Source organism: Halichoerus grypus, chromosome 3, assembly GCF_964656455.1.
Source record: "Halichoerus grypus chromosome 3, mHalGry1.hap1.1, whole genome shotgun sequence".
In the NCBI taxonomy this organism is placed as follows: Eukaryota; Metazoa; Chordata; class Mammalia; order Carnivora; family Phocidae; genus Halichoerus; species Halichoerus grypus.
The window spans coordinates 83,708,566-83,723,402 of NC_135714.1; the positions used below are offsets into that span (position 1 = coordinate 83,708,566).

The window sequence follows — 14,837 nt, forward strand, 5'->3', positions numbered from 1 at the left end:
ATCATTCTTTTCCCCACAAAAGACACCCCAAGAAGGGGAGAGAATAGTCTCCTTACATTGTTATAATGCGAGTTAGGATTTTGATAAACTCCCAAAGGGAAGCATCCAAAAACACTTATGAGAGTGCCGAGGACCCTTGATTCGAAAGAAGCTACCAAGAAGCAGGCTTCTTCAAGGTTCTTCAGCCTGGGGGTGTATTTCAGTAGTTGGGTGAGAAACAGGGAAGGTAAGGGCTTCCTAGGCTTAAGAAACTTGAGGAACTGAACAGTTAGTGTTTGTTCAGAAAGAAGTGAGCCTTGTGAGCACCAAGATGGACCACTGAAGACCAGGGCAGGTAAGGAAGGCCAGGGCCAGGCTCAGAAGTGCTGTGATGGGCAGCTGAAGAATTCTGATGGATTCTGGAGAGGGGAATGACCAGGCCTGTTTCGATTTGGAATGATGGCTCCAACTTCCTTATATGGACACTGAGGAGACTATCTGGAGTAGCAGACAAGGAGTCCAAAGAGTAATGAAGAATCCGAGTGAGAAAAGGTGAGGTTCATAAAGGTATTAGTGCAGAGAATGAAAGAAGAAGGTGTTGTCAAGAAGACCCAGATGCTGGTTGAGGTAGGAGGTAAAGGAAGAATTCAGGAGTCTAGATGTTTCTAGGAGTCCCAGCTGAGGAAGGTTGTTACATGGTTGAGTTGATAAAAGAATCAAGGGAGCAAAATTAGGTTTGAGTGAGCAAAGAGGGAGCTCAGTTTAAAACATGTTGCATTTTTAGGTTCCTCTGGCAAATTCCTAATAAGCTGATCAAAAGGCAGGACTGGAACTCCAGAGGGCAGGGTGGGAAATTCAGCATTGAGAATCCTCTCAGAATGAGTATGATAGGCCCCTAAATGAGATAATTGTCCAAAGATATTTCTTAACCTAGAGTCCACTGACCCCCAGAGGGTCCGAGGATAGAAATGGACTTTAACATAATTAGCTTTTTTTATAATCCTATTTTGTATTTTACATCTTGATAACTATGATTCTAAGAAGAGATCCATAGACTTCACAAGACTGAAAAAGGGGTCATGACACAAACAAAATCAGAAACCCCTGAGTTAGAGGGAAGTGAGACCATCGGGGGAGGTCAATGAAATGATCGTCACGGGTCATGTCCTGACTGATGTCAGAAGCCACAAAGGTGCTGTAGTGATGGTGCACATGGGTGTTGGATCCTGTGATAGCCACATGTGATGCGGGATCCTTGAAGAGGGCTTCTTTTCCTAGAATTCACAGTGTGGCAGGAACATTTAGAAGATGATTCTATGCGTTCTTGTTTCTTTTCAGAGGTTGTGACCTGTCCACCGATGGGTCCAATTTATAGTGCATTCCGTTACCGTTGTGTGAAAACATTGTCAACAGAAGAGCCTTTTTTCTCCCTCCACCTAAAATTTCATGCAAAATCCCAGTACTTATACCCAACAGGCTCTGGTTAAAGTGGAAATGGGGAGCCAACCCACTCGGCCTTCCCTAGAAGCCCACCTCCCCTTATTTCTCCACCCAGTGACAGCCTGAGGTCTTCCAAATGCACCAGTCTGCATAAAGATGAAAATCACTGCTTTCGATTAAACACTTTCTTTAATAGACACAGAAGAAAAATATGGCTAATTTGGGGGGTACTTTCTGAGGGAAAAAATAGATTTCTTCTCCTAAAATATGTCTTCACATAATGTCAGTTCTTCTCAACACAGAGAATTATGTTTAAAAAGGATACCCAGATTACCTACACATGTATAAGCCTAGAAACATTCAAAGCTGAGCTTGGTTTCTAGGCCGCCTGTCTACCTTTTCCAGTGGTATCTGTTCATCAAAAGAGTAAGATACAGTGGGGGCATGTTCAGACATTCATTCATAATAGGATTTATCAGATGCTGGGCTTAGAGAATGGGGTCTCCTTAAAGTTCAAAATCCCCACCTGTATGCTTCAAGTACTTCCAGACTGTCATTGACTAAAAGTTCCATGTAATACAAACAAATAAAAAGAACCATCTGGAAAAATAAGAGAAGTTGAGCCCCACAGAAAGAATGGCCAACATACATTGTTATTAAGTCGTGTGAGATTAGATCTATTTTATTGAAGATAACAAATTATCTTAGTCAATAAAACCTTCTGGATTATAAAATCCCAAGATGAAATAATGGCAAGGAGCAATCATCACACCAGACATATGACTGGTTCGAAAAGTAGCAAGCCATTTAATGTAAGAGTAAGTGTATGAGAACAAATCCAAACTATACACCCCAGAGAATCGTTGTATACATTTCTCAGAAGTCATTGAACACACCTTCCACTGCCCCAGGCCCTGCAGTCTCTCCTTAGGTCATTGCCTAATTTTGTATTGTTCATTATTTTTATCAATACATAAAATTGTCTTATCTATTAATTTGTATGTCTATTGTCTTCTTCCATCTCCAATAAGAAGAATATCCTTTTGGTCATAGATTTGGTCTTTCATGTTCATTGGTACATTTCCAACATCTAGAACAGTATATGTCATATATTTTATTTTTTTAAGTAGGCTCCACACCCTCGTGGGGCTTGAATTCATAACCCTGAGATCAAGAGTTGCATGCTCTACTGACTGAGCCAGCCAGGCGCCCCTTAATATATGTCATCTGATAAATGCTGAGATATATCTGAAAGCTGACTTATTTTTTTTAAGTTTTTATTTTAATTCCAGTTAGTTAACATACAGTGTTATGTTAGTTTCAGGTGTACAATATAGTGATTCAGCACTTCCATACATCACCCCATGCTCATTACAGCAAGTGCACTCCTTAATCCCCATCACCTATTTCACCCATCCTCCCCCACCTCCCCTCTGGGAACCATGTTTGTTCTCTGTAATTAAGAGTCTGTTTCTTGATTTGTCTCTTTCTCCCTTATTTTTTCTCTTTGTTTTCTTTCTTAAATTCCACATGAGTGAAATCGTATATATGTCTTTCTCTGACTGACTTATTTCACTTAGCATTATACTCTCTAGCTCCATCCATGTCATTGCAGACGGCAAGATTTCATTCTTTTTTATGGCTGAATAATAATCCATATTATATATACATACACACATCCCACATCTTCTTTATCCATTCATCAATCGATGGACACTTGGGCTGCTTCCATATCCTGGCTCCTGTAAATATGAAAGCTGACTTATTGAGTGACCAACCAAGTTGCCTCCTCATCCAAAAGGCTAGTAATTTGTTGGGTGCCATCAAGGAGGACATCAGACAAAGAAATATATTCCTTTCAATGTATAGAATCATCCATCCCAGAACTCTGTACCCTGTATGGTTATTGACATTGTACCTTATAAAAACTTCATGGAGATGGTTGGGTTCAAGGAAGACAATTAAAATAATAAGAAAGGGATGATTGAAAAGGGAAGAAGATAGTTGAGGAACTGCTGTATGAAAGCAAAAAAAGACCATGTGATTTTTCAGTCAGAAAAGATAGAGATTCAGAAGAAACAGAATCATAATCTTTAAATTATGAAAGGAATGCAGACATCTTTACTAGAACACTAGAACCTGAAAAATGAGAATGAGGTCCTTTTAAGGCATACACACATCAAAAAAGGGTAGAGACTAGAAGTTTACGTTTGTGAACTAAACTATTACCATAATCATCGATTATTAAAAGAAACAGAGGGGTGCCTTGGTGGCTCAGTGGGTTGAACGTCTGACTCTTCGTTTCGGCTCAGGTCGTGATCTTGAGGTCATGGGATCAAGCCCTGCATGGGGCACTGCGCTCAGCATGGAGTCTCCTTCAGATTCTCTGTCCCTCTCCCTCCTGCTCACTCTCTCTCTGTCTCAAGCAAATGAATAAAATCTTTAAAAAAAAAAAAAAAGGAAGCAGAGATATTTTGGAATGTTTCCCCAAAAATGGAAAGCTCCCTAGACTTGGGATCTGATCCTCACTCTGCCCTGCTCTCTGATAAGTCCCTTAATCATCCTGGCTTCTATTTCCTCTTCGTAGAAGGAGGGCTTGCAGTGAGTGACCAGTTAGGTCCCTTCTAGAATAGGTTGATGTTTCATAGTACAACGCATGATGCCACTGTCAAAGGCAGACCACAAAGATAAGTGAACACAATGGGAAAATCTCCATGTTCATTTCTGGGGAAATTTAGACTGCAGGTTCTTTTATTTAAAAACCTGTCATAATGAAATTTTCCATATCACTTTCTTGTCATTGAAATCTTAAATGGGTATAGAATAGTTAATATTTTTTAATTGACTCAAAAATTCCCATCTTACAGTAAAATATAACCATTGAACATCTCTGTTTTCTAAGTCAGAAGAATTACATAGCAAATACCAAATGATCTCTTTGCTAGAAAGCATGTCAATAGATAACATTCATGAAGATGAATAAGTGGTCTGCTTCCCTCTTGTGTTTCATATTTCTAGTGAACTAATATTTTATGTGAGATCAACTGTATATAGGATGAGTAATAAGTATGACTATTAGTTGGTTATAGTACAACTGAAGGAAAAATTTTGTAAATCTATCCAAAACCTTTATTAAGGACATTTTGTAAAGTTTTTCCACTTTGAGGCCAACCTTTCTAGTGGAAGCACATTCTCTTCAAGTTGACCCACATTGGCTTTCTTCTTCCTAACAAGTCTGGACATGATCAGTTTCTAAACGATTATTTGTAAGGGTATTTGGCTATATCTTATTCCATGCATCAGTCTTCCAGCCGCACTAAGGTCACTGTGAGTTAATCAGTAGGAGCATTCTTTCGAGCCCTGAGATGACTGGAACAACCACAGAATTAGAAATAAGTGGAGATCTTTCTGTACATAAACACTGACCAAAACTGACCTTGAAGAATCAGAAACAGGACAATGGTTAAGTATCAGGCTGCTGACTGAAAAAAAGAATACCACACTGGCTGTTTAACTTAAACAAAAACCTTCCATCACCCTTTTAGCCCAAAAGAGAAAAGGGAGAAAAAAATTTATGGTAGGAAGGCCAGAAAAGAGAAAGAAACGGAAACAGAAAGAAGAAACAAGAACACCGTAATGGACCACAAAGGCAATGGGGCTGGTGAGAACAACAGGGAGTGAAAAGCAAAAGAAAAACAGCAACTACAAAAGGAATGAGGGTCTAGACCTGGACAGTCAACAGTCACAGTGGGCATCACTGTATTCTAGTCAAGTTGTGCTCTTAGACTTTCAGCCTCCCAATTCTCATCAGTCACCGCTGACTACTGATCCCTCTTTCCTGGTATTTCTGGGGTTCGCCCACTTGTATTATCATGGTGCCCACTAAGGAACAGCCCCCATCTCCTTATGTCTGGACTGTCTCTGCCTCTCACTTGTCTCTTCGTTTTGTCCCAAGCACCAATGACAGAGGAAGCTTCCTAAAATACCACCCTATGCACATCATCCCCCAGTTCAGAAACACGTAGTGGCTCTCCTGCTGGTAAACCCCTTCAGTTCATGATCCAGAAGCTCTACAGGGTGGTCCTGATCAGCCCCATTTCTCAAGACTTTCTCCTGCTCAACTTTGACCTCAGCTAAATGGAACCACTACAGCCTCAGAAGCGCACAGTGCACATTCCTTCCTTCATTACTTTCCCTCTATATCCCATCTCCAGATCATCCTCCCATTGCCCTCTCCTGATATAAAGTTGATTCTTGGAAGCCTTTCCTGAGTTTTCCGGCCCACAGGGACTTCCCCGAAGTCCTTCCTTGAACTCCTGGAACACTGGTGCGCACCATACATTTAAGGAATATAGCACTGTGGTGCTCTAGCTCTCCAGATCTCCCCCTCCCCCTCCGCAACCTTGAAAATATATTGGAGACTTCCTGACAGCAAAGACTATTCATACTTCTCTTTCTCCCTAGCACTTAGCTCATAGTAGAGGCATTATAAATGGTAGTTGGTTAGTAATCGTTGTTTGTGAATGACCAAATGAAAATGCTCAATAATGGTTTTCTTATTCTGTGTCTTTGGTATCTTAACCTTTGACGGGAAATCTAGTCATTCACTAATTTGAATGACACGAGGGACTTAAGAAACTGTTGTAGAGGGGATTTGGGCGAGGACCACTCTGTGGTCTCTCTGAGGCCGGTTCTCAGGCTTCAGATCCATTGGAATAAATATAATGCTTCCTGAAATTTGGCATCTCTTCCTCCTTGGGTGACTTCTGTTTCCCTTTAAGATGTTTAAAAATACCGTCAGAATCAATATTCTTTCTGTGGCTAGTAGTGGAATTGAATCAGTCTTTTCTCCTCTGGTTTCTCTTCCTTTAAATACAGATAAAGAGGAAGTGCAGAGGAAACGGCAGAAGCTCATGCCTAATTTCTCAGATAGTTTCGGCGGCGGGAGTGGGGCCGGAGCCGGAGGCGGAGGCATGTTTGGCAGTGGCGGTGGAGGAGGGGCTGCCGGAAGTACGGGGCCAGGTATGAACCAAGTCTACTCTTTCTAAAGCTTCTCGGGGCCCCTGGGGGGCTCAGTCGGTAAGCGTCTGTCTGCCTTCGGCTCAGGTCATGATCCCAGGGTCCTGGGATCGAGCCCCGCATCGGGCTCCCTGCTCCGTGGGAAGCCTGCTTCTCCCTCTCCCACTCCCCCTGCTTGTGTTCCCTCTCTCGCTGTGTCTCTCTCTGTCAAATAAATAAATAAAATAATAAAGCTTTTCACGTGGGAGGGCGTCGAATTTTCCTTTCCTAGGTTTCCCAGACTGTCTGTGGGTCCAGTGGCTGTGACATTATTGAGTGCGACATATTAATTAAAATTTCCCAACAGAATTTTTCAAAGAAACGCATGTTCATTTTGCAGTATGTAGATAACACCAATAACAGTAAAGAAGAAAAAAAGTCACCCAAGGCCAGTTATCTGAAGACTGTGTCTATTAACGTTTTGGTGTATTTCCCCTTTCTTTCATCCTTCCTTCCCTCCCATCTCTCCCTTCCATACTGTCTTGGTTTTCTTTGGAAACATTGAAAGGATTTCATATTATATATACTACATTGTAGAGAATCTGAAGATAATAAAATCCTGCCATTGAAGGTTAACTTCTTCACATTTTTTTTCTGTGCAAACATTATGCTGTGTATTTTTTGCATTTGCAGTTTCAAATTTCAAAAGCTGCAGTCCTCATAATGCATAGTATTTTAATCTCTTTACCTGTATGATTTATTATCAACACATCGTGATTGTGTATATAGAGTGTATATAGAGTCATATATGCTGCTTTTCCCTAATGGGTTAAGGAACATAAGCATTTCCCCGTGGCAATATAAATTTTATGTAAGCATAATATTTTAAGCATCAGTTTAATGACTTGTAGTACTACTTACTTGAATGTGTTTCCTGTTTTTTATTGTCCTTTGCTGAACTCCTTTGTCCACATTGCTTTTCTTTTATTCCAGATTGTTTTTGTAAATTAGATTCTTTGAAGTAAAATTACAGTGTCAGAGAGTATGGTGTCTAATACCAGCTGCTTCCCCCAAAGAGTTTTTTGGGTTGTTTTTAAATTTTATTTTATTATGTTATGTTAATCACCATACATTACATCATTAGTTTTTGATGTAGTGTTCCATGATTCATTGTTTGCGTATAACACCCAGTGCTCCATTCAATACGTGCCCTCTTTAATACCCATCACCAGGCTAACCCATCCCCTCACCCCCCTCCCCTCTAGAACCCTTAGTTTGTTTCTCAGAGTCCATAGTCTCTCATGGTTTGCTCCGCCCTCTGATTCCCCCCCTTCATTTTTCCCTTCCTACTATCTTTTTTTTTTTTTAACATATAATGTATTATTTGTTTCAGAGGTACAGGTCTGTGATTCAACAGTCTTACACAATTCACGGCGCTCACCATAGCACATACCCTCCCCAGTGTCTATCACCCAGCCAGCCCATCCCTCCCACCCCCCCACCACTCCAGCAACCCTCAGTTTGTTTCCTGAGATTAAGAATTCCTCAGTGAGATCATATGATACATGTCTTTCTCTGATTGACTTATTTCACTCAGCATAATACCCTTTAGTTCTATACCCGTCATTGCAAATGGCAAGATTTCGGTTTTTTTGATGGCCCCCAAAGAGTTTTACGTACGAGTTTATGCTTCCACCAAAAAATGCCTGAGAATGAACAGTGTGGTCATGTTTCCTTTGAGGAGTCAATATTTTTTCTGTATTTTGTTTGGTTCACTTTTTCCCTCCAGAGGTTATTTCAAGGTCCTCTGTGTCCGCAAGTCTTGAGTTTGGATGGTGACCACTCACCATTGGCTTCTCCTCTCCACATAGGAGTGGGAGCCTTTCTCCAGCATGCACTCCTCCATGCTGCCCCAAGCCTGGGCATTGCCAGAGTTGCCAAAATGTAAACTTGATCAGAGTAGAATTCTGATCATCCCATGATCCCCCACAACGTGTCTTGCTAACTCCCAACAGAAGCACCATATCGGGCACACTGCCCTCCCACGCCAGAGCCTCTACTCACCTTAGGGAAGGACACCAAGCTTGGCTGAGTCTTTGTTAAAAAAACAACATCAACAACAACAACAAAACACCGAAAAAACAAAACATCATGAGGTTTCAGTTGTTTTGCTTGCCATTTCAGGGTACGGCTTCCCTCACTATGGATTTCCTACATACGGTGGAATTACCTTCCATCCTGGAACCACTAAATCTAATGCCGGGATGAAACACGGTAAGTAAGGTAGTTTTTTTAATAGTGAGAAAAGAATAGAAAAATTGCCAAGAAGTTTTTATCATTACCTATCACAACATTGTCATCTTGAAAAAAAAATTGATAAATGCCAATAAACTAAGAAGGTACTTCTCCAAAAAAAAAATATTATTCTCTGTGGTGAGTATAAATTCTATTCCCAGTACTTATATATTGATTTTGTAAGTGGCATGACCAGGGGGAGGAAAAGAACATTAAGAAGGGACATATAGAAAGACTTGACTCTTCAAACATAAAAAAGTCACCAAACTTACCTATTCTTTCCTTTTTTTTTTTCTTCTCAAATCCTATACTTTTGCAGATATTTTGAGTTTTATAGGAATGGCCTTTCCACATCAAATGCATCCCCTAATTTGCAGTTGTCACACCACGGGTTCATAATTTATATTGCACGTCCATTCTAGTGTACCCATTGAAGAAATAATACAATGAAGCCTTCCCATGTATGGAATGCCTGTTTTATGTCAGGGGCTGCTGCATATTTTAACTGTAATCTTCACGATTGCTCTGTAAGGAAAATAGTAGTGTCTCCATTTTACAGACAGAGGACACTGAGGTTCCGACATGTTCATTCACCCCCCGAAGGCACATACCTGTTAACGGCAGAACCAGGATTTGAGCCAGTTCTCCTCATAAAACCTAGGTGTTCTCAGAGCACCTGTCAGATAGCATGGTCGGACCTGAAAGAGCACAGAAATGGCGCCCCAAGTGGCTCCCACACTAAAGAATGTGACTTGATATCACATCTTAACAACTTGCTTGGTTAATAGCATTAGGAAAAAAATAATTCCTCTGTTTGTATTTAAACTTTAAAAATTCCACTTCCCGGGGGCACCTGGGGGTGGCTCTGTCAGTTAAGCATCGAACTCTTGATTTCAGCTCAGGTCTTGATCTCAGGGTCGTGAGTTCAAGCCCATGCTGGGCATGGAGCCCACTTTAAAAAAAAAAAATCCACTTCCCTACAATTCACAGAAGAGCTGTATTTCTTTTTTCTCCTTTACAAATAAACAGAATGAAATGTCAGTTTTTAGAAGTATAAATAAAAATTTTTTAAGATCTTAAAAGTTCTCATCACAAGAAAAATTTATGACTATATGTGCTGACTGATGTTAATTATTGTGGTGATCATTTGACAATATATACAAATATCGAATCATTATACTGTACACCTGAAACTAATGTAATGTTATATATCGATTATGCCTCAGTAAAAATGTGTCTTTTACAAGTGAGCATTTAAAATAGCCCCAAAACAGGTTACTTAATGATTTGACTGTTTTAAAAGGAATTTTAAATTACTGGTTTTCTTTTCCCTTTGCAGTAAACTTGCCTCCCATCTTTATCTGATAATTGAAACAGTAAATTATAACTTAATAGAGTTTACTGAGAAAAAGCTGATATTTTTGCTTTTATCTTAGGAACAATAGACACCCCATCTAAAAATGATTCTGAAGGTTGTGGAAAGAGTGTGGACAGAGAGGCAGCCAGCCTCCCCGGGAAAGTAACTGAACCCGCAGAACAAGATAAGGAGTCCAGCACTGGGGATGATGAGGTTACTCTGACGTATACAGTGGGAGTAAAGGAAGAGAACTCTAGGTTTCAGGGTAAGTGAGCATACACATGATTACATTGTACTGACTGGTGAGGAGATGGGTTGTGGTTGGAGGTGTGGAGACTATTGCCAGAAGACAGGTTTATTTTCTGTTAATCTAAAAATGATGCATCAATACGTAGTTCAGTGTGCTTGCTCTTCAGAGTCCTGTGTGCTTTTTGAAAAACATGTGTCTGAACATTTTATTCACACTGAGATTTCCATTTTCCCCATGTTGTTCTCGAATATAAAGTACTGAAGTTTACATATGCATTCTCCAATCATAATTATGCAGTTTTAGGGTATCCTGAGAGATCATCTAATTCATTTCTATCACAGATAATAGGGAAAAGTTTCCATAACTTTAATAGTCTCCTCTCTCTAGACTGTAGCTTGACTGTCATCCCGAAGTAGAACTTTGCCTGAAAATAAGGCCGTTTCCTTTTGCCCTGATGCCCTCTTTGAACAGTTAGGATTAAGAGGGACCGAGCACTTCTGTGCCTATTTTGAACCAGTACTCATTAGAGAAAAGGGAAGGGAAAGATGGCAAATATTTCTACTTGTTGGCCACTTATGGTCTCTATCACATATTTTTTTTTTTAAACACCACTTTAAAAATGTACAAAGCATGGTTAGTTAGGTGGGGGGATCATATAAAAACAGGCCACCCATGGTTTTGGCCTGCAGGTCTCAATTTGCCTTCCCCTGACCTTCCAGAAGCAAACTTCACAAGCACACCGAAGACCTATGGAAAGTCTGTCTGTGTTTTTTGACACTTTGTCTAACTGGAGAGTTGTTTAAGACTCCAGTGAAGGATTATTTCATCAGGAGATGGATTATGTACAATATAGTAAATCGAATCAACATTATTTAGAGATGGAGTGTTCCCCCTAAGATAACAGACATTTCTAAATTTGTTTCCCCCGACGAACCACAGACCGATTTTTCAGATCAGCCTCTGTATTTGTCAGTAAGCCAATGTCCAATTGTGCTTTTTCTAGTGAACACGGTGCAGAAGTCCTGAAAGGAGCATTTGCAGCTCAAACGATGTGTGTCGAGGTATCAGAACCCTGATGCTGATGGTTTTGACCTCGAGCATGCCGTACCTGTAGAACGAGTATAGGAGACTCACCTGTGATTGTGGTCCTTGCCTTGCAGACAACCTCTTTCTAGAGAAGGCTATGCAGCTGGCCAAGCGGCATGCCAACGCCCTTTTTGACTACGCGGTGACAGGAGACGTGAAGATGCTGCTGGCTGTCCAGCGCCACCTCACTGCAGTGCAGGATGAGAATGGGGACAGGTAAGTCAGGACTTGTGCAAACAAGAGTTGTTCTAGGGCCGGGAACAGAGAAAATCACTGTATGCTCACTGGCTGGAGATAAAAAGAATCATTTAAAGGTATTGGGTCCTGTCACTGGAAGACTATCGTGGGCAGTAATGTGTCAGTAAGGTCGAATCCCTACTTTGCTTCCCCTGACCGGTGGCTCTCTCCTGTTGGGCCCTAGCGTAGCTCGAGTCCTCCTCTAAGAGTACATCGTTCTGGGCAAGAAAACGAAGACGTGTGTGGGGAATGGTGGTACTTTTTCAAAAACCTTGCTTTATTTATTGGGATAACGTGTGGAATAACATTTAATAAACCTATTTATTTACGGGATTAATAACATTTGCTTTATTTACTGAAATGGTATAATAATAAAATTTGGTCCAACCAGATCCCTCAAGCACTTGTTATCCCAACTGCTTATTTATGATGGTAGTGTACTCAAGACAAAGCCCGAAGAAGACAGCACAACGACAACAACAGAACACTTAAGAGCCGACTGTCCTTCTTTCCCAGTCACTGGTTCCTTCGCTCCTGCCTCCGTTCCTGGTTACCAGTCTGCGACTGGGTCAGGCCCCCGTGTCTGCTCTCCCTCACGCCGTGGGGGAGGCGAGCATTCCAAGCACCGGGCATCCATCTCTGCTCTCACTGAGCTGATATTGGCAAAGCAGCTGGCTTCTTTCTAAAACCGTTCTCTTGGGCCTTTCACTGAGGCTCCTAAAATGATCTCAGAAGCCTGTGAGAACAACAAGAGACAACAGCCCTCAGATTCAAGTCAAGTGCCTTACCTAAAACTTTCCAAAAATAGCGTCAACCCCGAGAAACCCTTTTCTGTAGAGGAGTTCTTGAGTGCTGCGTTTTAAGCCTCGGTTTAAACGCTGAACCAAACGCTTTAGGAAAGTGCCAACCTCAGGGTTTCAAACAGAGACCTTTGTTCTCGTTCCTTGCAGCGTAACCAAGGATGTGGTATAACCACTGCCCTTGTGCTACAGTATGAGAGGAGCTCGTACAGCCTGCTTTGTGTAATGCTGTGAACAGCAGAATGTTTTCACGGGCTTAAAGAATCCACTTAGCACTCAGCAGCGTAGAACCACAAGAGAAAGCAGCCAGTTACCCAAGACAGAACAGCAGTGTTTCAGGTGACATTTTTATGGGCCTGCGGCATTGAGGAGCCTAAGAAATATGAGCACGTGGAAGCTAGCGGGGGCCTGCGGCCTATGGAGGGAGGGTTGTGGAGAAGATACGAGGCACATGCATTCAGTGGGTACGTGGAGGGGCAGGTGCGGGCACGTGTAAGGACACATACGGAGGGCCCCAGGAGGTGGTCTTCCCTGCCCAAGCAGAACATGAATCCTTCGAGTCCCCTCCTGGGACCCCAGACATACTCCTACCAGCAGGCTCTCAGGGTTTGCTGCAGCTGGAGGCGGAGAGGGGAGGCCCAAGAGGAACCCTCACGAGAATGTGGCCAAGGGAAAGCTGCTGGTCCTCACACATCAGGGCTGTTTTCATTGAACTGGTCACACTCGGCTAATAATCTGAGTCCTGGAGCCATTAATCATCACAGAAAATACAATAAAGAAAAGAAAAGAACTTCTGGTGTTGGGGACATTCCCATGAGGGTGTGAGGATTTATGGGGGAGGGAGAAGGTACTTCTGGGATGAAATGCTGAGCTGCGCATGGAAATTTTTAGGCAGGTTTGAAATATGACCTTTTTCTTGGTATATGTGCATCATGTCTGCGTCAGACTTTGGGCCCTTTTTAGACGGCTTCTTCCAGCCTCACATTTCAAGAGACAGTAGTGAAACCTCGACATCATTCATTTGCTCTCTCAAGTAATGAAGTCACAAGTTTGTTTTTTTAGGCCCTCTTGTGCCAACGTTAATCCCTAGTAAGATGCACTTACTTTTGCTAAGAAAGAGGCCTGGAAAACATGACACCTCAGATGTTTCAACTGGACAAAATCTAGCCTGTGCCTCAAATCCCAGATGTCCTGCCACCATGCGATACTCAGTATGCTCTGCATCACGATCTGTCCATACTTTGGCATATTCCTTATCTTAGGGGTTCATCTGCAGCTCTACAGAGCAGTGCCCATGTCCTCCTTCAGCGGGATGGTTTAAGGGATTAAGAGGTGGCCTTGGAGCCAGATGGACTGGACCTGGGCTGGGCTCCCAGCTTCACCACTCACTAGTTAAGTGACGTGGGTTGAGTTCTGTTATACCTGCGAGTCCCAGTTTCATCATCTGAAAAATGAGGATAATATTACCTACCTCACTGGGCTTCTTGTTATGATAAATCAGGTCATATATGTCAACTACGTACCATGGCCTGGTAAATAGAAGCTCTAAGCCCAAAGTAGCCACTTTTTTGAGTCCTTTCAAATTATTTTTAGTAGTAAGTTTTTTTAACAATTAAAAAATTGTGTCGGGACGCCTGGGTGGCTCAGTCGGTTAAGCATCTGCGTTCGGCTCAGGTCATGATCCCAGGGTCCTGGGATCGAGTCCCATATCGGGCTCCTTGCTCAGCCGGGAGCCTGCTTCTTCCTCTGCCCCTCCCCCCTGCTTGTGCGAGCTCGCTCACTCTCTATCTCTCTGACAAATAAAATCTTTAAAAAAAAATTTGTGTCCCTAGGACTGATGCTTGGCACCTGCCAATATTTTCAGCCTTATTAGCATAAGCCCTGAGGCTCATTCTGTCACCCTTATTTTAGCGCCTGAATTGTGTGCCAGGGCTGTAAGGCTGACCCAGGGAGGACCAGCCCTGAGATCACAGGCCAGAGAGGGGGAAAGACAGATAGAAAACCACAGTTGCATAACTAAGTAGTAAGCTTGAGGGGAGACCATGTGCTCTGCCTAGGAAGTTCGAAGAGGAGGTAAGGTTTGAACTGGAATATGAAGGATGGAGTAGGCACTGTCCAGGCAGAGAAAAGGAGCAAAACCATTCCAGGCAGAGGGAATATTTGCAAGGGAGAAATAAAATCACATGTTCCTTCAGAAGTTTACCTCAAGAGTCCTCTCCCAGTAGGGCGCCTGGGTGGCTCAGTTGGTTAAGCGACTGCCTTCGGCTCAGGTCATGATCCTGGAGTCCCGGGATCGAGTCCCACATCGGGCTCCCAGCTCAGCGGCGAGCCTGCTTCTCCCTCTGACCTTCTCCCCTCTCATGCTGTTTCTCTCTCTCGCTCTCTAATACATAAA

The 14,837-nt window shown here is 42.3% G+C and overlaps 1 protein-coding gene across 3 annotated transcripts in view; it reads left to right on the forward strand.

The window, feature by feature from the left end:
• Positions 1-14,837, forward strand: part of NFKB1 (nuclear factor kappa B subunit 1) — a 113,504-nt gene that overhangs the window by 83,396 nt on the left and 15,271 nt on the right. For all 3 annotated transcript variants that reach the window (XM_078069011.1, XM_036095802.2, XM_078069012.1), the window contains 4 exons: positions 6,298-6,441; positions 8,602-8,691; positions 10,149-10,334; positions 11,480-11,621. In XM_078069011.1, coding sequence (XP_077925137.1) covers positions 6,298-6,441; positions 8,602-8,691; positions 10,149-10,334; positions 11,480-11,621 — 562 coding nt within the window. The remainder of the gene's footprint in view (positions 1-6,297; positions 6,442-8,601; positions 8,692-10,148; positions 10,335-11,479; positions 11,622-14,837) is intronic.